Source organism: Mustela nivalis (genome assembly GCF_964662115.1).
Source record: "Mustela nivalis genome assembly, chromosome: 5".
In the NCBI taxonomy this organism is placed as follows: domain Eukaryota; kingdom Metazoa; phylum Chordata; class Mammalia; order Carnivora; family Mustelidae; genus Mustela; species Mustela nivalis.
Genome location: NC_139024.1, coordinates 80,216,250 through 80,243,612, shown reverse-complemented (window position 1 = coordinate 80,243,612; position 27,363 = coordinate 80,216,250). Strand labels below are relative to the sequence as shown.

The 27,363-nt window shown below is 38.3% G+C and overlaps 1 protein-coding gene across 9 annotated transcripts in view; it reads right to left on the bottom strand.

Moving 5' to 3' along the window:
• MCM9 (minichromosome maintenance 9 homologous recombination repair factor) overlaps nt 1–13,835 on the bottom strand; it is a 95,183-nt gene extending 81,348 nt beyond the window's left edge. For 3 of the 9 annotated variants that reach the window (XR_014311865.1, XM_082730948.1, XM_082730947.1), the window contains exons 1-4: nt 13,478–13,803; nt 10,814–11,124; nt 4,943–5,259; nt 3,932–4,013 (exon numbers count right to left, since the gene is read on the bottom strand). Coding sequence is in view for 6 of the 9 variants with exons in the window: in XM_082730948.1 (XP_082587074.1) it covers nt 3,932–4,013; nt 4,943–5,259; nt 10,814–11,117 (703 nt within the window). In the remaining 3 variants the exon portion in view is untranslated. Of the gene's footprint in view, nt 1–3,931; nt 4,014–4,942; nt 5,260–10,813; nt 11,125–12,252; nt 12,387–13,477 lie in introns of all 9 variants that reach the window. The other 6 variants (XR_014311863.1, XM_082730944.1, XM_082730943.1 and 3 more) reach the window with 4 other exon arrangements.
• Nucleotides 13,836–27,363: the final 13,528 nt, after the last annotated feature.

Sequence of the window (27,363 nt, the reverse complement as noted above, 5' to 3'; positions counted from 1 at the left end):
CACTTTGCTGAGCCTACAAGTTTTGACCTACAAAATGGAAATAGCTATATTTATGTCACAGGATCACAGTGAAAATTAAGTCAGAAAATGTTTGTAAATTACTTCTTACAATATCTAGAATATAATATACACTCAACAGCTATTACCTATTATACTAAGCCTTGTTGTTAAACTTTTCTGTACTAAGTCATAAACGATGTCATTTGCAGGGAACTACAATTCTTACTTTGTAGCAGCCTCCGTCTTTGTGCCGCTTCGTCTTGTGCAGCCCATTTACCACGGCAGCCACCCCCAGCTGGACCCATCTCTGATCCCCTGCTGCACTGGCAGTTATCAGGACACAACCACCGACTTTACTACTCTGCATGTGTCAGATTGGGGTTCCCAACCAGACTGTAAATTCCTGAAGGGCAAGGATTATGCCATTTATCTTTTCATTCTGCAGAGGTTTGTAGCAATGGATAAATGAAAAAAGCGCTGTTGATGAACACTTCCATCCATTATTATTAGTGACATGTGAAAGAAAAATACCTTTGGATTTTTTCAGATTCAGTTTAGATGTACTGCATGAAAACATCTTATTTTCTATCAAAGGATACTTTCATGTTCACGCTAAGCTTACATAAGCACTACTTTGCTGATCCAGGTATTACAGGTTTTGGTTAAAATCTAGAGTCCTATATGAAAAAAGAACTTTGCCACAGCCTGATCCATTTAGCAGGCAATCCATGATCAAAGTTGTTATTTCCATGAAGTACTGTTTAGACAACTATAAACTGTTAATATATTTGACATAAATTTCAAACTATAGGTTGGTGATTCTTGGTTGGATGGGGGCAGTCTCTTGACCAAGAAATACTTTTGACCCTAGATACTGAACTCCTGTATTTCCACAGTTGTTTGCCTCATCGTTTTAATGAAATGGCAGCTCAAAAATATTTTATACATGAAGCATTTGAAGAAATCTATGTTAAAAGAAAAAGAAAATGGAATTTGGAGAAATTAAGCACTTTTGATCTGTCTGGTAGGAGAGAACAGGGATATAGAATAAGAAATTAGACATACCTGCTTCTGCCAAGAGACTTATTTGCGCTCTAAGTTTTCTTTACAGACTCAGGGTGAGTGAGATTAAGGTCTGAGTAAGAACAGGAAATACTTAAAGCAGGGAATGTTGAGGTGAATTAAAAAACAATCATTGATACCCAGCTGAAGTTCACCAGCCATTTCCATTTTCTTTTTTTTTTTTTTTTAAGATTTTTTATTTATCTGACAGAGATCACAAGTAGGCAGAGAGGCAGGCAGAGAGAGAGGAGGAAGCAGGCTCCCTGCAGAGCAGAGAGCCCGATGTGGGGCTCGATCCCAGGATCCTGGGATCATGACCTGAGCCGAAGGCAGAGGCTTAACCCACTGAGCCACCCAGGTGCCCCCCATTTCCATTTTCTGACCTACCTTCAATGTAACTTAAATGTTAAAAAGCAAGTGGAGGGGCGCTTGGGTGGCTCAGTGGGTTGAGCCTCTGCCTTCGGCTCGGGTCATGATCTCAGGGTCCTGGAATTGAGCCCTGCATTGGCTCTCTGCTCAGCGGGGAGCCTGCTTCTCCCTCTCTCTCTGCCTGCCTCTCTGCCTACTTGTGATTTCTCTGTCAAATAAATAAATAAAATTCTTTTTTAAAAAAAGCAAGTGGAAATTCCTAGTCAAACAGTAAAAGCAACAGTTTTAAAGTTATTTGGAATAAGAAGAGGAAAGAAAAAGAAAAAGCTCTCAAACCTTCTTCACAGACACAGGTCTGGTCAAGGCCTTGAGAATGTGTATGGGGAGCAGAAGCTGCTGGCTTTAGAGGCAGGCTGCCATCTGCCTTTTCTAGGGCTGGAAACAGTAACCTCAGAGAAACTGACCAAAGTTTCACAGTTCTAGGATAACTTTTTTAGGGGCTGAAATTCTGGAAATCCAAAAGACTTTTCAATTCCATACTAGAGTCTTCAGTGCCTGTCAGTTTTGGTAAAAAGTTTCTGATTAAAACTTTCAGATTACCCCTTTGAAAGCAATCCCCTCGGTGTCTGAGATCTTTACCTTTATAAAAGCCAATTAGTGCCATGTCAATTTTACAGCCCTAGCTTCTACCAACAACTGAAATAAAGCTCCCTTTATTCTCTTATGCTTTCTTTTCACATTACATATGTAAAATAATATATTTGTTTTAAAAATCCTTTTAAAATATCTATTTTTATTAAGAATATCTCATATTTAAATGTGACTATTGTGGGGCGCCTCGGTGGCCCAGTGGGTTAAAGTCTGGCTGGGGTCATGATCCCAGAGTCCTGGGATCAAGCCCCGCATTGGGCTCTCTGCTGACGGGAGAGCCTGCTTCCCTTCCTCTCTCTGCCTGACTCTCTGCCTACTTGTTATCTCTGTCAAATAAAAAAATTATAATAAAAAAAAATAAATGTGGCTATTGCAGAAGAGAGTACTTTTTAAAAAAAAAAATTTAGAGTACTCTCTTGAGTAGCACTGCTGATTTACAAAACCTCTTATTAATTTTTCCAATAAAATTCGTCTCTACCTACTATATTATTTATAAAAACAGTAATTTTAAAATTCAATGTAGAACACTTCCATTCTATACATGTGCCCTTCCACAAATACTTTTTTTTTTTTAAGATTTATTTATTTTAGAGAAAGAGAGAGTGAGCATAAGCAGTGGGAAGAACAGGGGGGAGGGCAAAGGAGATAATCTCCAGCAGACTCTGCCCTATGCAGAGAGCCTGACACAGGCTCAGTCCCACAACCGTGAGATCATGACCTGAGCTGAAACCAAGACTCAGACACTCAACTGACAGAGCCACCCAGGTGCCCTTTTCCACAAAAACTTTAAAGTTTGATTTTTCCCAGGCTCCCCAATGAGAACAAGAGCAGCAAGATGAGTTAAGACAGGGCAAAAGAAAGCTATGAGTGGTCTGATTAGCCTCAAAATCAAAATATAACCAAGATGACATTGCACTAACCCCTTCTGGAGCCCTCAGATTTCCAGAACAGCTCTGAGGCTCACAGTCTTTGTTTTGCGAAACATTGTAGATCATCCAGACCAACTGCCATCATGAGACCTAAGTCACTACCAAGATGCTGTACACCCTATGCTTGACTATCTCTGGGAAAAGAAACTCACCATCATCTGAGTCCCATGGTGAACCCCTTATATTATTAGATATTGAGTCAAAAATGTACCTTCCTGGAGCTTCAGCCTACTGAAACCCAAAAGTATCTTCTATAACAGTAATTCCATTTCTGTATGACAACCTTCCAATTAATGAAAAGTTGGCTGTCATGTCCTTCCTGAGGCTTCTCTATGCTAAACACCTACAGTTCTTTCCAGTATGGTTTTAAGTTCCTTCCTAATTTGGGCAATTGGCCAATAGAAACACTGAGATCCCTCAGAGGACAAAGTCAATGTGACGCCTATAGGGGTGTCACCAGCACAGAGAAGAAAGGAATAATCACCTACTTTCTTCTAGATACCAATAAGAGTACAGTAACATCTGACACAGTCATACTATCTGATGCATTTTATTTAACCAAAGGCTAAATCTACTACAATTTTTAAAGTTGCTGCTGTTAAGCAAGGATACACTGAAAAGAACAACCTGGACAAAAGTCAATAGATCTGCGTGCATATTCTAGTTCTGCTACTTAACTCTCCAGGTGACCCTGGGCAAGTTGGGTTCTTCACTTATAAAACAAGTGACTGGATAGGAATGCTAAGCCAGATTTGTTCCTATTATGTATCACCTCCCACCTCCACGCGAGTTTCTATTCTCAAGATGAGCAATTAAGCCTTCACACTCACTTCCCAGTGCTCTTGGGAAAATAAAAAGTAGTTTTTTCCTAATCAGTACTTTAGGACATCTTATATAAGCTAGCAAAAGCTAATTCTCACCAGATTTGCAGCTGTCTACTAAGTCATCTTCCAGGATAACTTTCATAGATCGTGGAATACTTCCAACAGATAGCCTTTGCACCTAGCAAGGAAAAGCAAACACATACTGAGTATGCTTAAATACATGCTTAATAGAAGCCTAGCAGTTCTTGAAATTACTGTTTCTATTTCCCTGGTATTATCATACAATTAATTTAATTATGATAGGGATTTATGGAATTTTCTTGAAAGTTGTGCTTATTATCCATTTACAAACTCACTAAAACCAGAGTAAAATAAAAACACCATTATGGAAAAATATCTCCAAATATACTCTACCTTGTGGATGGTCAAAATAAACATGCACTCCAATTAGTAAACAGAATTACAAAGTTACTTACCTAAAAGACATGTAGTTTTTTCCTGACCTCTAGTCCCAAGACTTGGGATCCCTGTCCCTCCAATTCCCTCCTCCTGGCCTAGCATACGGCAGTGACAGAGCTGTAACTACCATCCTGGACTAATAATAGAGGCCATGTGTTAAGAATGATGTATAAAGAATGACGTGAGTTTGAGTCCTCAATGCTGAATGCGACTTTGTGTTTCAGCGGCAAGTAAAGGAAAACCTTGCACACTCTGACACATTAAAGAGTGTCTATGTATGCCTTATTGAACACAGCAAATAAAATTGGGCCAAAATCCCAAATCCTGACCACTCCAATGTTCAGCAATCACTTAAACCATTTAATTTTTCTCCTATCCCTTAAATACAGCTTGTTTGAACTTTTTAAATATTCGCTTAATTTTAACATAATTATTGTCAGTCTACAACCCTTTTGCCAATGCTTTCTATACAGAGATGATTACTGCATGTCTCTAAAGACTGTATTCTGATATATGTGCAACTATACTGTGTGAAGACACAAGTTCCATTTGTAGTCCTGTATTGGTTTCCTAGTCCTGGTAATTTGCCCACAGCTGAAAAGAACCTTCTTCAAAGTTGTTATTTTTCTCATTTATCTGATCATTTACCTGTTCCTGAATTTTGATTTCCTGATAATCTCTACACCTAGTTGGAGATGAAGACAAGCCTGAGAGGCAAGTGAATTTTGAAGAATCACAGCTCTCCAAGCTGGGACAGGAGGATGGCCGGCAGAAGGTATAGTACTGCTCAAAGTCAGCCTTGACCACAAATACATGTTTGCATTTGTTACACATGTAATCCCGCTCAAACTCCAGGATCTTCACCAGACTTGTTCGAATTACTGTCCCAGTGACAGATAAAAAGTGTCCCACATCCTTGGTTTTAGGGATGTGCTCCCTCACCAACTCAGGACAAACAGGCAAACCTAATGGAGAGAAACAACAAAAACCCATCAATTTACATCTTGGAATTTGACTCCATGGAATATATATATTCTTTTCATATTTCCTAGGGAAGAAGGTGTAACTTCAGAACAAAAATTTGAATTCTTTTTAAGAAAAAAAAAATCAGATCAGCTCAACCAAGAAAAGAGAAAAGGATTATTTTGAAAAACAATGATCAGTGGACTCTTTCTTCTTTTTTTTTTTTTTAAAGAGTTTTCCTATTTTTTTAATAGATTTTATTTATTTATCAGAGAGAGAGCACAAGAAGTGGGAATGGTAGGCAGAGGAGAAAGCAGGCTCCCTGCTGAGCAAAGAGCCCGCTATGGGATTTGATTCCAGGACTCTCCAATCATTACCTAAGCCAAAGGCAGGTGCTTAACCGACTGAGCCACCCAGGTGTCCCTACTAGAACAAGTTTAAATGCATAGAGACATAATACAGTGGAGTATATATAAAGAGTTTGCAGGTATAGGTAGTATAATCCCTTCAATAAAATACAATGATTATTAAGAATTGGGGATGTTCCTTTCCAGATTTTTCCATTTTGATACCTACTTTTTTTTTTTATAAACATATATTTTTATCCCCAGGGGTACAGGTGTGTGAATCACCAGGTTTACACACTTCACAGCACTCACCAAAGCACATACCCTCCCCAATGTCCATAATCCCATCCCTTTCTCCCAAACCTCCCCCCCCAGCAACCCTCAGTTTGTTTTGTGACATTAAGAGTCACTTATGGTTTGTCTCCCTCCCAATCCCATCTTGTTTCATTGATTCTTCTCCTACCCACTTAAGCCCCCATGTTGCATCACCACTTCTTCATATCAGGGAGATCATATGATAGTTGTCTTTCTCTGCTTGGCTTATTTCGCTAAGCATGATACGCTCTAGTTCCATCCATGTTGTCGCAAATGGCAAGATTTCATTTCTTTTGATGGCTGCATAGTATTCCATTGTGTATATATACCACATCTTCTTGATCCATTCATCTGTTGACGGACATCTAGGTTCTTTCCATAGTTTCGCTATTGTGGACATTGCTGCTATAAACATTCGGGTGCACGTGCCCCTTTGGATCACTACGTTTGTATCTTTAGGGTAAATACCCAATAGTGCAATTGCTGGGTCATAGGGCAGTTCTATTTTCAACATTTTGAGGAACCTCCATGCTGTTTTCCAGAGTGGCTGCACCAGCTTGCATTCCCACCAACAGTGTAGGAGGGTTCCCCTTTCTCCGCATCCTCGCCAGCATCTGTCATTTCCTGACTTGTTGATTTTAGCAATTCTGACTGGTGTGAGGTGATATCTCATTGTGGTTTTGATTTGTATTTCCCTGATGCCGAGGGATATGGAGCACTTTTTCATGTGTCTGTTGGCCATCTACATGTCTTCTTTGCAGAAATGTCTGTTCATGTCCTCTGCCCATTTCTTGATTGGATTATTTGTTCTTTGGGTGTTAAGTTTGCTAAGTTCTTTATAGATTCTGGACACTAGTCCTTTATCTGATATGTTGTTTGCAAATATCTTCTCCCATTCTGTCAGTTGTCTTTTGATTTTGTTCACTGTTTCCTTTTCTGTGCAAAAGCTTTTGATCTTGATAAAATCCCAATAGTTCATTTTTGCCCTTGCTTCCCTTGCCTTTGGCGATGTTCCTAGGAAGATGCTGCTGCGGCTGAGGTCAAAGAGGTTGCTGCCTGTGTTCTCCTCAAGGATTTTGATGGATTCCTTTCTCACATTGAGGTCCTTCATCCATTTTGAGTCTATTTTTGTGTGTGGTGTAAGGAAATGGTCCAATTTCATTTTTCTGCATGTGGCTGTCCAATTTTCCCAGCACCATTTATTGAAGAGGCTGTCTTTTTTCTTTTTCTTTTTTTTTTAAAGATTTTATTTATTTGACAGAGAGAGATCACAAGTAGGCAGAGAGGCAGGCAGAGAGAGAGAGAGGAGGAAGCAGGCTCCCTGCCGAGCAGAGAGCCCGATGCGGGACTCGATCCCGGGACGCGAGATCATGACCTGAGCCGAAGGCAGCGGCTTAACCCACTGAGCCACCCAGGTGCCCCGAGGCTGTCTTTTTTCCATTGGACATTCTTTCCTGCTTTGTCGAAGATTAGTTGGCTGTAGAGTTGAGGGTCAATTTCTGGCCTCTCTATTCTGTTCCATTGATCTATGTGTCTGTTTTTGTGCCAGTACCATGCTGTCTTGATGATGACAGCTTTGTAATAGAGCTTGAAGTCCGGAATTGTGATGCCACCAACGTTGGCTTTCTTTTTCAATATCCCTTTGGCTATTCGAGGTCTTTTCTGGTTCCATATAAATTTTAGAATTATTTGTTCCATTTCTTTGAAAAATATGGATGGTACTTTGATAGGAATTGCATTAAATGTGTAGATTGCTTTAGGTAGCATAGACATTTTCACAATATTTATTCTTCCAATCCAGGAGCATGGAACATTTTTCCATTTCTTTGTGTCTTCCTCAATTTCTTTCCTGAGTACTTTATAGTTTTCTGAGTATAGATTCTGTGCCTCTTTGGTTAGGTTTATTCCTAGGTATCTTATGGTTTTGGGTGCAATTGTAAATGGGATTGACTCCTTAAGTTCTCTTTCTTCTGTCTTGCTGTTGGTGTAGAGATATGCAACTGATTTCTGTGCATTGATTTTATATCCTGACACTTTACTGAATTCCTGTATAAGTTCTAGCAGTTTTGGAGTGGAGTCTTTTGGGTTTTCCACATATAGTATCATATCATCTGCGAAGAGTGATAATTTGACTTCTTCTTTGCCAATTTGGATGCCTTTAATTTCCTTTTGTTGTCTGATTGCTGAGGCTAGGACTTCTAGTACTATGTTGAATAGCAGTGGTGATAATGGACATCCCTGCCGTGTTCCTGACCTTAGCGGAAAAGCTTTCCAGTGGACTCTTTCTAAAAGAACATATCCGGGGCACCTGGGTGGCTCAGTTGGTGAAGCACCTGCCTTCAGCTCATGTCATGATCCCAGGGTCCTGGAACCAAGCCCTGCCATCAGGCTCTCCACTCACTGGGGACCGCTTCTCCCTCTCACTCTCCCTCTGTGCTCTCTCTCAAACAAATAAAATCATTAAAAATAAATAAATAAAAGTATACATCCAAATGACATAATAACCAGAATTTTAATAAGAGGGCCATCACAGTAGAATCTAAATACAGCATGTAATTGTAACCTCATTCAACAAAAAGCATACTACCACAGGTAACACATAAAATCAACTGATGACTGCGTAAACCACAAAGCTGAGTGATAAAGGGAGGGAGGGTAGTATAATGACCAGATCCCCAAGCGCTAGAAGGCTCTTATTTTTTTTTAGTTAGGTTCGGAATTTATTAATATATAAATCTGTTTCCAAGCCTTGAATCACCTAGAGGTTTAACCGTAGCAGCACCATTTATCCCTTAAAAAACCTGTTTTTCACCATTAATGAACAGGCAACTCTTTAAAAGGTACAAAATGCCAAAGAAAATCCTTTTTTTTTTTTTTTAAGATTTTATTTAATTTATTTCACAGAGAGCAAGTGCCCAAGCAGGGGGAGTGGCAGGTAGAGGGAACTTAAAATAAGTTTTAAATAAGCTTAAAATATAAAGATAAGGCCATATGTTAAGCAAAAGTGACCATATACAATCAAAATCTTAACACTGAAATAGATGCTAAGACAGTGTTTTCCTAGAAATGTCAACTTATTTTAAATTTTCTGTCTTACTACATATGTTATTAAGTATGTTTTTCAACACTACCAGTGAAAGGGTGGTGTTGGTGTGTGATGTACATCAAGCCCCGCATCGGACTCTCTGCTCAGCGGGAATCCTGCTTACCTCTCTCTTTCTGCCTACTTGTGATCTCTCTCTCTCTGTCAAATAAATAAATAAAATCTAACAAAAAAAAAAAAAAAAAAAAAGAATCCCAGAAGACAAAGAGCCATGTATATCCTGTAAAGACAAACAAGAAAATGCCTTAGGTTCCTAAGGAGACTGAAACATGGAGGCAACCTGTTTTCATAACTGAATGCCTTTCCTGGAGTCCAAGATGAAGCTGCAATACACCTAAAACCAGACTATTTCCATTCCTGGATCATTCTGCTCCGGACACCTCCAACCCTGCCTTACCTTCTCTTCTTAAAATCTCCAGTGAATCTGCTAGCATTCACTCCTTGTTCTGTGGGCTAATATATCTTGCACCTACCATGAGTGAGGCATGCATCACATAACATATAAGCTGCCACTAAGTTCCTTTACAATTATGTTCAACATGCACACAGAGACATGTAGCTTTGGGCATATGAACACCATTGTTAAATAATTGACTATATAGCTATCTCCCCTACAACCTTGAGCTTCTTTAGATGAGGGACTATACCCTACTATTTTGGTTTCCCAAAAGACTTGTAAATGCCTGAACTTAATATGTTTGTAGAATGAATGCGCCATGGCAATAACATAATTTGCAGTTTACTTTTTCAGAAAATTAGAAAAAAAAAAAAAGAAGGCTAAATTTACCTGAAACCAATAGGGTCACCTAGGCGGACAAAATTCAAAATTTTGGTATTTAAGCTAAGCATGGAAACATATTTAAACATAAGGACAGCCTAAAACTAAAACCATTCTTAAATACCATTTCAGTAACATTAACTAAAATCCCTTTTAACAAACTTTTTGCAACATTATTATAAAGTAATATTTGTTCTTGATCCTACCAAGAGATTATCTAGTGTCCTAATGCTTAAAGATTTATAATATTCCCAATTTTATTCTAGATAAATACTACTTTTTCAATTAAATCAAATATATGGTCTTTTGGAGGGGATCTTAGTCTCCAAAAAGTTCTATTATACTGACTCATCTTTTTCGAATCACAGCAAGCATTGTTGTTGATTATAAATCCCCACCTTTCTGAAATATACTATAAAGTATTTCTAAACAAAACAGTACATGTGTTCTCCAACTTAATCTGCAATAATTTAAAGACAGAGCTTTGCCACAAGCTTTGCTCCACTACAGCATCTTAAAAGTTAAGATACTTAATCTGTCATTCATCCGACAAAAACTGAGTGCCTAAACAGGTGACCAGCATAATACTAAACTTGAGATATAAAAACAGTAAATTTCCTAAAATTGTTTTGAAGATCACAAGGTAAAATGTACCACTTTCCTAATTCTTGGTATTATCAATTCTTCTGTTAGTAGTCACGAACGCTCATAAAGCTGCTCTGAATTACAATTTTATACACACATATTGATCTATGTATATGGGCACACTAACATAATGTTGTCTCCATACAGTCTCCTTCCCCTTGGTTGGCATGGATAATATCCCAGCCTTCCAAATGTCCAGAGAACAGTATAAAATCATTACTCTGCTGTAAAAGTGACCACCAACTACACAATAAATATATTTTTAAGTATAAATATCAATTATGTCTTAGTGCTGAGTTCAATATGTGTTAAAAATTCTCAAAATGTTCCTAGAGAGTAAGTAGCAGTAAAATCCTTAAGAGATTTACCTGATATCCTGGCATGAAGGTTCTGCTTCATAGAGGCACCTTCAGGTTGAGAAAGGGACTGGAGAATTGTCAAGGCCGATCTTCGCAGAGCGCTATCAAAAACTGTTAGTACTTCATTTGGGAATGCATTGAAATATTCCCCAATTTCCATGTTAGTCTCAAAAAGTGTCATGGCATTAACTACAACTGGGTAATGAGCATCTTCATCACTTTCCTTCAAGATTAGAAGAATATCATTCTTATGGTATTCCGAAACATAGGATTCAAACACTTGACCAACCAGTGTAACTTGATCACTATTCATTTTGAATCTAGGTGATTAAAGAAAAAGACTGGATTATAACTTTGACATTGTGACTTAGACACAAGTTAACAAAAAAATAACAAAACAAACTGGTTGTAAATTGTTATGGGCCACACTATAAACTCAAAATATTATCTGAGTTAAAATCTTAATTAGATCTGAATTACCTGTTACAGTCACTTAGTAAATGTATTAAGAAAGTGAAGCAAAACCAAGCCAAAGAATTCTGTTTATACTGATCATTGAAATCCAAAATGGTCCAATAGCTTTCCTTTATCTTTTCCAAACTTCCTCATTAACCCTATGAAATGCTATTTTTAACCACATTCTATATACACATTTGTTCAGGTATAAAATCTTGAACAGCAATCTTCTGGCTAACATTACTTCTTTGCACGTGTTGTAGTTCTAGGTTTTTTTTATACAAAGAACATATCCTCCTTTCTCTCTTTCATTCTCTCTCACTACACACATACATATTCATGGGTTTTCAGCTACATAAATGGAACATACATGGATAGCCAGTTCTGACTTGAATAGTTAACAGATCTGCTTCAGAAATTTACAATTTGAGGTGAATTTGTTTCTCATTTTCTCCTCCTAACCTAGGAAACCTATTGGCTTCAGCAAAAACAGCTGTCAAGAGTGTAAAGAAACTAGGTAAACGGAGGAAAGAAAAGGAAAATTGGTCTTTAAATGATAAATAACTAGGACTGGAAAATAAATATACTATATTACATTACTTCACCTATCTTATTCCTCTGGCAATACGTATTTTTTAAATTTATACCTACAGATTAAAAGTACCTACCCCCATTCTGTTTTCATGTATACAGACAGATATCTATCATACTAGTATACCATGCTGGGAAATAAAAAGCACAATAAAAGATCTTCAATGCCCTCAAGAGAACCAAGAGACAGATCAAATCAAACAGTGCCCTAACAGTGGTAAAAATGTAGTATGAATAGGAGTACAAAGGAGAGGATTAAATTTAAATGGAGTGAAATCATGAACATGGCTATGGGCAGTTCCAAATAAACGGCTGAAATCGATCATCTAAGAAACTTATTTGGTTTGGAAACAGAGAACTGGAGGACAAATGTGCTTTAATTTGTCATTTCATTCACCCACCATTTATTGTATTTGGTCCAACAAACAGACGATAGAAGATGACTTATGAAGTTCACATTTCAGAAGTTCACATTTCAGCATCCTATGTGTTACACAGGCTTTTTAATATTTTGTCTTTTGGGGAAGCTACTATTCTAGAAGGTGTAGAAGGAATAAATGGGTATGTGTCATAGGCCAAGAATTCTCACAATTACAGGACACCAGTGTGAGACTGACAGATAGGTATACATATAACCAGGAGAATGAGTGAGAACAAATTATGGCCACTACACTGATAATTTGTTTTGATTAGGTAACATAAATGCAGTCAAGGGTAAAGCAGAAAAAGCACTTAGAAATAATTGATCACACAATATACCCAGATCGTGGCCTTTGCTTAAAACAAACAAACAAATAAACTGGACTCCCAAGAGTTGCTACAAATGAATCTCTAAGATTCTATAAATGCGTATTACATTTGGAGCCACAAGTTGAGCAATTCAAAAGACGCTCCACATAGGGCAAAAAGGTAGCTGCGGAGTTCGTGCTTCACATTAAAGTCAGATTAAATTCTGCCTAGTCTTTGCTGAAATGGCATCTTTGAATAAAGAAAAAAACAGCATCCCCCTTCAAAATCTGCGCAAAACTGTTCAACTCTAAGCAGTTTGTTACCCCTATAAACATGCCTACCCTTACTGTTCTACAACCTTCAAGTTCCCTTTCCTTATTGAGTGAGGTCAAAATTAACAACGACGTGCTACTTCATCCTTTGGACCGCGTGAAGCGTCGACGAGAGCCAGAAGCGCTACCAAGCGGCCACTTCCAGCGGGACCACCGGGAATCCCCGCCCGCCCAGCGGCCGCGCCACACCCACCGGGAGCCCCGCCCCCTCGCCTGTCCCCGCGGCGCCCCGTCCTAGGGCCCGCCCCTCTCGCCCGCAGCCCGCGTCTTCCAGGCACCTCCTCCCCGCCCGCCCGCTCCGCTGCCCGCGGGCGCTCGGCAAACGTGGAGTCGGGTTGTACTCAGAGGGCTGCTTTCCACTCTTCCGTCTCTGGGCGCAGCCCCTGCCCTACGAAACCTCCGCGGGACTCTGACACTACCCGGGCTCGGCAACCCGGCAGCTCGGTCGCCCGACCAATCCGGAGTTGAATAGTTTGGGAACTAACAGATGTGAGCGAGACTTAGGACGAACGGGGGGAGAAAAACATAAGAGGAACGGTGAAACCAGGCTGCGGCTGTCACTTACTGGCGGGCACGAAGTGTCAGAAGTCACCGAGACACGCTGCTCCCGAGGCCAAGGGGCGCGGAAAGCTCCGGCCTGGCGGCGGGGGCTCGAGGAGGCCGCTGGGGGCGGGGCGGGGCGCGTGCGCCGGCTGCTCGAGACGCCGGCCGCGGGGGCGCGCAGGCTCCGACGGATCTGCGTCGCGCCTGGGCCAAATAGACACGGCGCCGGCTCCTCGGCCGGGCCCGCGCACCCGACGGACGCCGAGCCGCGCACCGCCTCAACTTCGCCGTTCAGGTGCCTCTTCCGGGTGGAGAAGCGGGCGGGCGCGCGCCCCGCCTGGTGCCGTGGGACGAGAGAAGGTGGGGCGGGGCGAGGCGGTGGGCGGGGCCTGGAGAACCGGGGCAGAGCCGGAGGAGTTCCAGGGCGGGGCCAGGCTGAGACTCCCGCCCCAGGTAGAACCGGGAGAGCGGAGCCCTGCGGGGCACAAGCTGCCTGGATGGTTCGCGCTTTGGGGCTAAGAACTCCGGCAAACACAAGGTCACAAAGATTTTCTGCTGTGTTTTCCACTATAACCCTCCCCCTCATATACCATATTCCCCACGCACTCAAAGCCTCCGCCATGTCAACATACTCAACAGAGTTGTGCATTTGTTACAGTGAACATACCCTGAAACATCATCATCACCCAAACTACAAGGTTTACGGTCTTGTTCGCTCTTGGTGTTGCACATTCTATGGGTTTTGACAGATGTAGTATAGTAACATGTATCCACCATTGTTGTATTATGCAGAATAGTCTCACTGCCCTGAAAGTCTCCCTTCATGCCTCCCTCCCACCTAATCTGTAGCAACAACTACTCTATTTACTGTCTCCATAGTTTTTCCTTTTCCAGGATGGCATGTATCATCGATACAGGTTTGAATTGTATGGGTCAACTTATACATGGGTATTTTACAGTCCTGGAAATGTATTTTCTCTTACGATTTTTTTTTTTAAGATTTATTTAAGTAATCTCTATACCTCACCTGGGGCTCAAACTCATGACCCTGAGGTCAAGCATGGCAAGCTCTTCTGACTGAGCCAGCCAGGTATTCCTCCTTATGATTTTTTTTTTAAAAGATTTTATTTATTTGTCAGAGAGAGTGAGAGCGAGCACAGGCAGACACAGTGGAAGGCAGAGGCAGAGGGAGAAGCAGGCTTCCTGCGGAGCAAGGAGCCCGATGTGGGACTCGATCCCACGACGCTGGGATCATGACCTGAGCCGAAGGCAGCTGCTTAACCAACTGAGCCACCCAGGCGTCCCCCTCCTTATGATTTTTTAAATAACACAACACTTTCTTTTCTCTAGCTCACCTTACTGTAATAATACTGTATATAATATGTATAAAATATGTATTAACCAATTGTTTATCTTATCAGCTTCTTGTCAACAGGTCATTAGTAATTAACTTTCTGAGGAGTCAAAAGTTATATATGGATTTTTAGTGTGTGAGGGGACCAACCCCAACCTCTGTGTTGTTCCAGGGTCACCTGTAGTTGAAATCATACAGTATGTAGTTTTTTCAGGTTGTCTTCTTTCACTTAGTAATATATATTTAAGTTTCATCCATGTCTTTTCATGGCTTGATAGTTCATTTCTTTTTGGTACTGAATAATAATCCATTATCTAGATATACCACACTTTATTTGTCCCCTTACCTACTGAAGGATATCTTGGTTGCTTCCCAGTTTTGCCAATTACGGATAATGCCAGTATATTTATCCACGTACAGGTTTTTGTGTGGGTAAAAGTTTTTAGATCCTTAGGGTAAATACCAAGGAGGATGATTGCTTCTTGAATGAATCATATGGTAAGGGTATGTTTAGTTTTGTAAATATGTCTTCCAAAGATGTCTTGCAAAGAGGTCATACACTTTTGTATTCCTGACAGTAATGAATGAGAGTTTCTGTTGCCCCAGGTCCTCTCCAGCATTTGATGTCAGTATTTTGGATTTTGGCCCCTCTAATAGTTGTGTAGCAGTATCTCATTATTATGTTAATTTGAAGTTTCCTGATAACCTATCATGGTGAACATATGCTTACTTTTCATCTATATATCTTCTTTGGTGAGGTTTCTGTTCAGATCTTCTGTTTATCTTTAAATCAGATTGGTTTTTTACTGTCTAGTTTTAAGAGTCCTTTATCAGATGTGTCTTGCAAATACTTCCAGTCTGTGGCTTATCTTCTCTTTCTCATAACATTGTCTCTCACTGAGCAGATTTTTAGTTTTAATTATATCCAGCTTATCAATTATTTCTTTCATGGATTGTGTTTTTGGTGTTGTATTTGAAAAGTCATCACCATTCCCAAAATCATTTAGTTTTTGTCCTGTTTTAGACTTTTATAGTTTTATGTCTTACACTTAGGTCTGTGATCTACTCTGAGTTAATTTTTGTGAAGATGTTAAGATCCGTGTCTAGATTGTGTGTGCGCCCATGCTTACGCACATATGTGCATGTCCCGTTCTTCCAGTACTATTTGTTGAAAAGACTATTATTGTTACATTTGTCAAAGATCTGTATTGCCTTTTGCTCCCTTGGCAAAGATCAGTTGACTGTCTCTATTTAAGTGGTTTGTTTTTGGGTTCTCTATTCTGTTCCATTAATCTACTACTCTGTCCTTTCACTAATACCGTATTGTCTTGATTACTGGACCTTTATAGTGTATCTTGAAGTCAGATAGTGTCAGTCCTCCAAATTTGTTCTCTTTTCAGTATTGAGTTTTGGCTCTTCTGGGTCCTTTATTTCTCCATATAAACTTTAGAATCCTTTTTGCCCAGCAAGGCATCCATAAAATGCCTTGCTGGGATTTTGACTGGGATGGAATGAAACGATAGATCAAGTTGGAAAGAACTAATATTTTGACAATATTGACCCTTCCTATCTATGAATATGGAATACCTATCTCTCCACTAATTTAGCTCTTTGATGTCTTTCATCAGAGTTACTTTGTAGTTTTCCTCATATAGATTTTGTACGCATCTTTTTAGACTTATACCTAAGTATTCCTTTTTGTGTGGGGGGATTCTTATGTAAATGATATGTTTTTAATTTCAAATTCCACTTGTTCATTGCTTATATATAAGAAAACAATTGACTTCTACATATTTGTATCCTGCAGTTTTGTCGTAATCACTTATTAGTTCTAGAAGTTTTATATGTAGATTCTTTCAGATTTTTACACAGATAATCATGTCACCTGAAAATAAATAGTTTTATTTCTTCCCTCTCAATCTCTATGATTTTTCTTTTCTTTTTTAAGTGCATTAACTGGGACTTCTAGTATGATGTTGAAAGCAGTGAGGAAAGGGGACACCCTTGCCTTGGTCCTGATCTTTGTAGGGAAAGCAAGTTTTTCACTAATAAATATGATGTTAGCTGCTGGGATTTGTGGTGGTGTTCTTTATCAAGTTGAGGAAGTTTTCCTCTATTTCTAGTTTGCTGGGAGTTTTTATAAGGAATGAATGTAAGATTTTGTCAAATGCTTTTTCTGCTTCTATTTATACAATCCCATGATTTTCCTTCATTAGTCTGTTGACATGATGCATTACAGTAACTGATTTTCAAAAGCTGAAACAGCCTTGCCTAACTTGGATAAATCCCACTTGGGTGTGGTGCCTAATTCTTTTTATACATTATTGGATTCATTTGCTAATATTTTGTTGAAGATTTTGGCATCTATCATCATGGGAGATATTGGTCTCTATTTTTCTAATAATGTATCTGTCAGATTTTGGCCCTAGGGCAATGCTGGCCTCAGTTAGGAAATATTTCCTCTGCTTCTGTGTTCTAGAAGAGATTGTAGAGAATAGGTATAGTTTCGTTCTTAAATGTTTGGTAGAATTCACAGTAAGCCCAGTTCTTTATGTTTTGGAAGGTTATTAATTATTGATTCAATTTCCTCGGTTTCTAATTCAGATTGTCTGTTTCTTCAGCTGTGATTTTTGACAGTTTGTATCTTTCTAGGAATTGGTCCATTTCATCTAGGTTATCAACTTTATGGGCATAAAGTTATTCATAATATTTCATTATTATCTTTTTAATGCCTAGGGGGTCAGAAGTGATACCCTCTCTTTAGTTTTTTATATTAGTAATTTGTGTCTTTGTTCTTTAGTTAGTCTGGCTAGAGGCTTATTGATTTTATAAATCTTGTTAAAAAAAAAACAGTGTTTGGTTTTATTGACTTTCTCTATTGACCTACTGTTTTTAGTTTCATTGATTTCTACCCTAATTGTTATTATTTATTTTCTTTTATTTACTTTGGGTGTAATTTGCTCTTCTTTTCCTTTTTACCTAAGGTTGAAGCTTAGATGATTGATATTAGATCTTTCTTCTTTTCTAGTATATGAATTCAATGCTATAAATTTTTCTGTAAACACTTTTTGTGCTGCACCACACAAATTTTGATAAGTTGTGTTTTGATTTTCATTTAGTTCAAAGTATTTTTTTCTAGTTCAAGGCATTTTTAAAACTTCTCTTAAGATTTCTTCTTTGAGGGGTGCCTGGGTGGCTCAGTGGGTTAAAGCCTCTGCCTTCAGCTCAGGTCATGATCCCAGGGTCATGGGATCAAGTCCTGCATCGGGCTCTCTGCTCAGCAGGGAGCCTGCTTCCTCCTCTCTCTCTGCCTGCCTCTGCCTACTTGTGATCTCTCTTTGTCAAATAGATAAATAAAATCTTTTAAAAAAAAATTTCTTCTTTGACCCAGTGTTGTTTAGAAAAAAATATGTTGCTTGATGTCCAACTATTTTGTATTTTCCAGTCTTTGTTCTGTTATGAATTTCTAGTTTATTTCCATTAGGGTCTAAGAGCAGACATTATATAATATCTATTCTTTTAAAGGTGTTAAAGTTTGTTTTATGGCTCAGAATGTTGTCCATCTTAGTGAATGTTTCATTTAAGTTTGAGAAGAATGTAATCTGCTGCTGTTGGATGAAGTAATCTATAGATGTTCATCATATCCAGTTGATTGATGTCAACTCTGACCTTAACTGATTTTCTGCCTGCTGGATCTGTTCATTTCTCTACAGGGGTGTTGAAGTCTGCAATAGGTTACATCTATTTCTCTTTTCCGGTCTGTCAATATTTACTTTACATATTCTGAGGCCCTTACACATTAAGGATTATTTTGTCTTCTTGGAAGGTTGACCTCCTTATCATTATGTAGTGCCTCTCTCTATCCCTGATAACTTCCCTTGCTTTGAAGTCGGCTCTGTGAAATTAATATAGCTATTGCTGCTTTCTTTTGCTTGTGTTTGCATGGTATATCTTTCTCCATCTCTTTACTTTTAATCTTACATATCTTTATTTAAAGTAGATTTCTTATAGATAACATATAGTTGGATCTTGTTTTTTTTTTTAACCTGCTCTGACAATCCCTGTCTTTTTATTCAAGTATTTAGACCATTGATGTTCAAAGTGATTTTTTTTTAAAGATTTTATTTATTTATTTGACAGAGAGAGATCACAAATAGGCAGAGAGAGAGAGAGAGAGGAGGAAGCAGGCTCCCTGCTGAGCAGAGAGCCCGATGCGGGACTCGATCCCAGGACCCTGAGATCATGACCCGAGCCGAAGGCAGCGGCTTAACCCACTGAGCCACCCAGGCGCCCTCAAAGTGATTTTTTATATAATTGAATTAGTATCTTACTTTATATGTCAATCTTTTCTGTTTGTTGCCTTTGTTCCAGTTATTGTCTTCCATATTTTTTCTGTCATTTGTAGTTTTAATTGAGAATTTTATATGATTCCATTTTCTCTCCTTTCTTAGCAAATCGATTATGCTTCTTTTTTTTTTTTTTAACTTTTTTTATTGGTTGCCCTAGAGTTTCAGGTCCATTTCTAGGTAGTGCAAGTACCTTAACAGTGACAAAATAATCCTAATTCTTCCCTCCCATCTCTTGTATCATTGCTAGTCATTCATTTTGCTTATATTATATTATAAGCCTACTCAAATACATTGTTGCCATTGTTATTTTGAGCAAACTGTTATCTGTTAGTTCAATTAAGAATATGAGAAAATATGGAGCTCCTGGGTGGCTCAGTGGGTTAAGTCTGCCTTCAGCTCGGGTCATGATCTCAGGGTCCTGGGATCGAGCCCCGCCTCGCATCCTACTCTCGGTGGGGAGCCTGCTTCCCCCTCTCTCTCTATTGTGATCTCTGTCTGTCAAATAAATAAATAAATAACTTAAAAAAAAAGAATATGAAAAAATAAAAGTTTTTATTTTACCTTCCCTCAACCCTTCTTCAGTGCTCTTCCTTTTGTAGATCTGACTTTTGGACCTATATAATTTTTCTTCTTTCTAAAGAACTTTAAATGTTTCTTGCAAGATAGGCTGGCTTGCAACAAATTCCCTTAATTTTTGTTTGTCTGAGAAAGTGTTTATTTCTACTTTACATTGGAAGGATAATTTTTCAAAGTACACAAACAGAATTCTAGGTTTGTGGGGTTTTTTTCTCAACACCAAATATTTCACTGTCCTCTCTTCTTGCTTGCATGGTCTCTGAGAAGTTGAATATAATTCTCATCTTTGCTCTATAGGTGTTTTTTCTCCTCTGACTCTTTTCACTAATTTTTCATTATGTTTGATTGTCTATAGTTTGAGAATAATATGCCTATGTGTAGTTTTATGACATTTATGCTGGTTGCTATTCTCTGAGCTGTCTGGATCCTTGGTTTGGTGTCCAACATTAATTTGGGAGTTTTCAGTTCTTATTGCTTCTAATACTGCTTCTTTTTTCTTTCTGTCTTTCTCCTCTTTTTGATATTCCCATTATAGGTATGTTACACCTATTGTAGTTGTTCTAAGTTTCTTTGGATATTATGGGGCTTTTTATTTTTCGGTCTTTTTTGTCTTTTCATTTTTAGAGTGTCTATTGACATATGCTTAAGCTCAGAGATTTTTTTTTTTCTTCAGCTGCATGCAAGGAGAACATCAAAGGCGTGCCTCATTTCTTTTAAAGTGTTTTTAATCTCTAGTATTTTTTTGTTTCTTATAATTTCAGTCTCTCTGCCTACATTTCCTATATGTTTTTTCATGTTATCTATCCATTAGAGCCCTTAACATATTAATCAGAGTTACTTTGTATCACAGTCTGATAACTCGATATCCCAACCAAATCTGAGTCTGATTTTAATGCCACTCTATTTTTTTTTTCTCTTTTCCCCCAAACTGTATTTTTTTTTCTTTTGTATGTTTTCTAATTTTTTGTTGAAAGATGGACATGATATACTGGGTAAAAGTGCTGTAAATAGGCTTTAGAAGTGTGGTAATAAGGTGTGGGGAAAAGGAAGTGTTTTGCAGTCCTACGATTAGGTCTTGGGCTCCATGTAGTTAGCTTTTGCCTCTGGACCCTGAACTTCACTTGCTCTTGGTCCCCACCCCCTGTAGGTGGGACTGATGGTGATAGTGGGCAGGAGTGTGTGTATTTCTCTTCCTTCCTCTGAAAGGATAGAGCCAGCTGGAGTTGAGGGTTTCTCTTCTTCCAGAACAATTTAGCTCTGATAAACCCCAGCAGGGTAGGCTCTGGTTAACTAGTTTTAGTTGAGGCAGAACTTTTTAAGAAGAAAAAAAATGCTCTGGTGTGTTTCAAAATGGTTTCCTTTTCCCAAACCCTGTCGGAAGCACAAAGGGGCTTTTCTCCAATATTCACTGTGAGGACCCTGTGAACTCCTAGAAGTAAGACTCTTAGAAATGTGACTGTGCCCCACTGAAGTTATATCTTTTTGGACTTGCCTACACCAAGCCTCCAGTAATTCATCAATTGCAGTTCAAGTTTACCTACCGTGGTATCCGTTCTTGTGGAGAGTTTCACTTAGTTTCTGCTCTGGTAAGTTGTGGTTATCTGTACTGGCCTATTATCTCTCCAATTTGGGGGCCAGTTATTTGCTTGTGACTTTACTTCTTTTATGGTTCTTAGAAGAATTTTTCATTTTTTAGCTTTTTGGTTTCCGATTTTATAGGGTGGAGTGGCTACCTTCAGGCTTCTTAAATGTTGACCGGAAACTAGAAGTTTTAGTTATCTTTTACAGAGATTTAAATAACAAGAAAATAATTACTTAAATTTACTCAAGTACTTGTGATTTCCAGTGTTCTTCCATCATTCTTCAAATATTTTCTGTACCCATCCCCTTTGATATCTTCAGTTACACATATATTCTTTTGATGTAATTTTTCTTTTGTCTAATTGTTTACAATGAATACATACTTTTATATATCTGAAGATGTCATATATATATATTTTTTCTTATTGAGGCAGAATTTATATATAGTGCTGTATTATTAGTTCCAGGTATGCTACATAATGATTTAATATTTAGAGATGACATATATGTATTTTTTAATTGAAGTGTAGTTGACACACAATGTTTTATTAGTTTCCGGTGTAAAACAGTGATTTGACAGGATTATACAGAATGCTATGCTCACTACACATGTAACTATTGTCACCCATACAACAGTATTACAGTACCATGGACCATATTCCTTATGCCATATATTTTATTCTGTGACTCATTCCATAACTAGAAGACTATATTTCCCATTCTCCTTCACCCATTTTGTCCATATCCCTCCTCACTTCTCCATCAGTTTGTTCTCTGTATTTACAAGTGTGTTACTGCTTCTTGTTTGTTTATTCATTTTTTAATTTCACATATAAGTGAAATCAGATTTGTCTTTCAGTGACATTTCACTTAACATAATATCATCTAGGGTTATCCATATTATTGCAAATGGTAAGATCTCATTTTTTTCCTGTGGCTGAATAATATTCCATGGTGTGTGTGTGTATATCTAGATCTAGATCTAGATCTAGATCGATATCTTACATCTTCTTTATCCATTTGTCTACCAATGGCTTCCATGTCTTGGCTATGGTAAATAATGCTGCAATAAATACATGGATGCCTGTTTATATATCTTTTTGAATTAGTGTTTTTGTTGTCTTTGGGTAAATACCCAGTAGTGGAATTCCTAGATCATATGGCATTTGTATTTTTAATTTTTTTTTAAGTAGGCTCCATGCCCAGCACAGAGTCCAATGTGGGGCTTAAACTCATAACCCTGAGATAAAGATCTGAATTAAGATCAAGAATCATTCACCTGACTGAGCCACCCAGGTACACCTATTTTTAATTTTTTGAGGAATCTCTATACTGTTTTTCATAGTGGCTGTACCCATTTACATTCCCATGAGTAGTGTACGAGGGTTACTTTTTCTTCACATTTTTGCCAACACTTCTTTCTTATCTTTCTGATTCTAGCTATTCTGACAGGTGTAAGATGATACCTCCTTGTGGTTTTGATTTGTATTTCCCTGATCATTAGTGATGTCATGTCTCTGTTGGCCAGCTATATGTCTTCTTTGGGAAAATGTCTATTCAGGTCCTCTGTCCATTTTCAAATCAGATTATTTGGGTTTTTTTGGTGTTGAATTTTGTCTATATTTAAGATATTAACTCCCTTTGAGATACATAATTTGCAAATATCTTCTCCCATTTAGAAGGTTGCCTTTTCATTTTGTTGATGTTTCCTTTGATACATGAAAGTTTTTTATTTTGGTATAGTCCCAATAGTTTATTTTTGCTTTCATTTTCCTTGTGTGAGGAGAGCTATCTAGAATAAATGTGCTAAGGATGATGTCAAAGAAGTCACCCTCTGTTTCTTTTTAGGAATTTTATGGTTTCAGTTTTCACATTTAGGTCTGTAAGCCATTTTGAGTTTATGTTGTGTATGGTGTGGAAAAAGTGGTCTAGTTTCCTTCTTTTGCGGGTAGCTGTCCTGCAAAAGAGTTTTATCAGCACCGTTTGGGAATATGTGTATTCTTGCCTCTTATGTCATACGTTCATTGACTGTATAATTGTGGGTTTATTTCTGTATTCTCTATTCTGTTCTGTTTATCTATGTATTTGTTTTTGTGACAGTACCATACTGTTTTGATTACCACAGCTTTATTAGATGCAAGCTGTATTTTTGAAAGACCTTTTCACTGGGCGTAAAATTGTAGATTAACACATTGTTACTGTCGGTATTTTTAGTACCTTGTTCTACTGTTTTCTGTGTTACACTATTTCTAGTAAGAGATCTATTGTCATCCTTATTTTAGTTCGTTTATAAAGAACACCCTTTCTCTTGGCTCCTTTGAAACATTTCTCTTTTTTATCACCTTTGAACAGCTTACGATTTGCCATGATGTGTTTTTCTTCATATTTTTGAGCTTTGGATTTGTTGAGTTTCTTAGATCTGTGGATTTATAGTTTTCATCAAATTTGGAAAATATTTTGGCTTTTATTTCATCTAATATTTTTTTCTGCCACCCATTTCCCTGTCCTTTGGGAACTCCCAACTATACATATTCTTATGCTATTTGACATTGGCTTGCAGAACTCACTGAGAATTCTGTTAAGTTTTTGGTCTCTTTTTTTCTCTTTCACTTTGAATACTTATATTTCTGTGTCTACAAATTCACTAATCTTCTGCAATGTCTAATCTGTTAAACCTATTCAGTGTATTTTACATCTCAGCCATTGTAGTGTTCATCCATAGAAGTTGAATTTGTGTCTTTTAAAAAATATTTTCTATCATGTCTATATATTTTTTTAAAGATTTTATTTATTTATTTATTTATTTGACAGACAGAGATCACAAGTAGGCAGAGGCAGGTAGAGAGAGAGGAAGGGAAGCAGGCTCCCCGCTGAACAGAGAGCCCAACGCGGGGCTCGATCCCAGGACCCTGGGATCATGACCTGGGCTGAAGGCAGAGGCTTAGCCCATTGAGCCTCCCTGGTGCCCCTCTCATGTTTCTCTACCACTCGATCCTTCATATTGTTAATTATGTAGTTTTGAATCCTTTACCTAGTTTCTGTAAATTTCTACTCATGTAGTTGAAAATTACTTTATTATAGTAGATCTTTCCGTTTTTGTTCTATTTTGTATCTTGTATTCCATTTTATCTACTGGGCCACTCAGGTTAAGTGGCTGCCTTCAGCTTAGGTCATGATCCCGGACTCTTGAGTTTGAGTCCTGCGTCAGGCTTCCAACTCCATGGAGAGTCTGCTTCTCCCTCTGACCTTCTCCCCTCCCATGCTCTCTCTCATTCCCTCTCTTGAGAATAAATAAATAAAAACTTAAAAAAAATTTACATTTGCTGGAATGTGAGTAGGAATCTTTGTTAGTTTCAAAGCTCTTAAAACAATGTCATTTACATAGTAGACACTGAATAATGTTTGTTGTATTGAATAATTGTCCTAGTACTAAAATATTTGTTATATAACTTTGCTTTAGTCTTTTTTGCAATCTACTGAAACTTTTATATTTGATTTTTTTATTGGTTTGTTAATTCCTTTTTTATTAACATATAAGGTAGTATTGCCCCAGGGGTACAGGTCTGTGAATCGTCAGGCTTACATACTTCACAGCACTCACCATAGCACATACCCTCCCCAATGTCCGTAACCCAACCACACTCTCCCTAACTCCCTCCCCCCAGCACCCCTCAGTTTGTTTTGTGAGATTAAGAGTCTCTTATGGGGGGGCGCCTGGGTGGCTCAGTGGGTTAAAGCCTCTGCCTTTGGCTCAGGTCATGATCCCAGGGTCCTGGGATTGAGCCCCGCATCAGGCTCTCTGCTCAGCAGTGAGCCTGCTTCCTCCTCTCTCTCTGCCTGCCTCTCTGCCTACTTGTGATCCGTGTCTGTCAAATAAATAAATAAAATAATTTAAAAAAAGAGTCTCTTATGGTTTGTCTCCCTCCTGATTCCATCTTGTTTCATTTTTTCCTTCCCTTCCCCCCAACCCCCCACTTTGCCTCTCAAATTCCTCATATCAGAGAGTTCATATGATAATTGTCTTTCTCTGATTGACTTATTTCGCTTAGCATAACACCCTCTAGTTCTATCCATGTCTTTGCAAATGGCAAGATTTCATTTCTTTTGATGGCTGCATAGTGTTCCATTGTGTATATATACCACTTCTTCTTTATCCATTCATCTCTTGATGGACATCTAGGTTCTTTCCATAGTTTGGCTATTGTGGGCATTGCTGCTCTGAATATTGAGGTGCATGTGCCCCTTTGGATCACTGCATGTGTATCTTTAGGGTAAATACCGAGTAGTGTGATTGCTGGGTCATGGGGTCGCTCTATTTTCAACTATTTGAGGAACCTCCATACCGTTTTCCAGAGTGGCTGGACCAACTTGCATTGCCACAACAGTGTAGGAGGGTTCCCCTTTCTCTGTATCCTCACCAGCATTGTCATTTCCTCACTTGTTAATTTTAGCCATTCTAACTGGTGTGAGGTGGTATCTCATTGTGGTTTTAATTTATATTTCCCTGATGCCGAGTGATGTGGAGCACTTTTTCATGTGTCTGTTGGCCATGTGAATGACTTCTTTGCAGAAATGTCTGTTCATGTCCTCTGCCCATTTCTTGATTGGATTATTTGTTCTTTGGATGTTGAGTTTGATAAGTTCTTTATAAATTTTGGGTACTAGCCCTTTATCTGATATGTCATTTGCAAATACCTGCTACCATTGGGTCAGATATGTCATTCGCAAATACCTGCTACCATTGGTTTTGTTGACTATTTCCTTTTCTGTGTAAAAGTTTTTTTATCTTGATGAAGTCCCAATAGTTCATTTTTGCCCTTACTTCCTTTGCCTTTGGCAATGTTTCTAGGAAGAGGTTGCTTCAGGTGAGGTTAAAGAGGTTGCTGCCTGTGTTCTCCTCAAGGATTTGGATGGATTCCTGTCTCATATTGAAGTCTTTCATCCATTTCGAGTCCGTTTTTGTGTGTGGTGGAAGAAAATGGTTCAGTTTCATTTTTCTGCATGTGGCTGTACAATTTTCCCAACACCATTTGTTGAAGAGAATTCTTTTTTCCATTGGACATTGTTTCCTGCTTTGTCGAAGATTAGTTGACTGTAGAGTTAAGGGTCTATTTCTGGGCTCTCTATTCTCTTCCATTGATCTATGTGTCTTTTTTTGTGCCAGTGCCATACTGACTTGATGATGACAGCTTTATAATAGAGCTCAAAGTCTGGAATTGTGATGCCACCAATTTTGGCTTTCTTTTTCAACATTGCTCTGGCTATTCAAGGTCTTTTCTGGTTCCATATAAATTTTAGGATTATTTGTTCCATTTCTTTGAAAAAACTTTATGGCATGTTGATAGGATTGCATTAAACATGTAGATTGCTTTAGGTGGCATAGACATTTTCACAATATTTGTTCTTCTAATCCATGAACATGGAACATTTTTCCATTTCTTTGTGTCTTCCTCAATTTTCTTTCATGAGTACTTTATAGTTTTCTGAGTACAAATTCTTTGCCTCTTTGGTTAGGTTTTTTCCTAGGTATCTTAAGGTTTTGGGTTCAATTGTAAATGGATTGACTCCTTAATTTCTCTTTCTTCTGCCTTGTTGGTGGTGTATAGAAATACAACTGATTTCTGTGCATTGATTTTATATACTGACACTTCAATGAAAATTTGGAGTCTTTTGGGTCTTTTGGGTTTACCACATAAAGTATCAAGTTTCTTTTGATGTCCATTAGTAAGGTAAATGGTTTTCCACCCCCTCACTTGAAATCTGGAGGTATCTTTGGGTCTAAAATGAGTTTCTTATAAACAACATATTGATGGGTTTTGTTTTTTTAACAAAAAACATTCTGATACCCTGTGTCTTTTGATAGGGGCATTTAGCCCATTTACATTCAGGGTAACTATTGAAAGATATGAATTTAGTGCCATTGTATTGCCGGTAAGGTGGCTGTTTCTGTATATTGTCTCTGTTTCTTTCTGCTCTACTACTTTTAGGCTCTCTCTTTGCTTAGAGGACCCCTTTCAATATTTCCTGTAGGGCTGGTTTGGTGTTTAT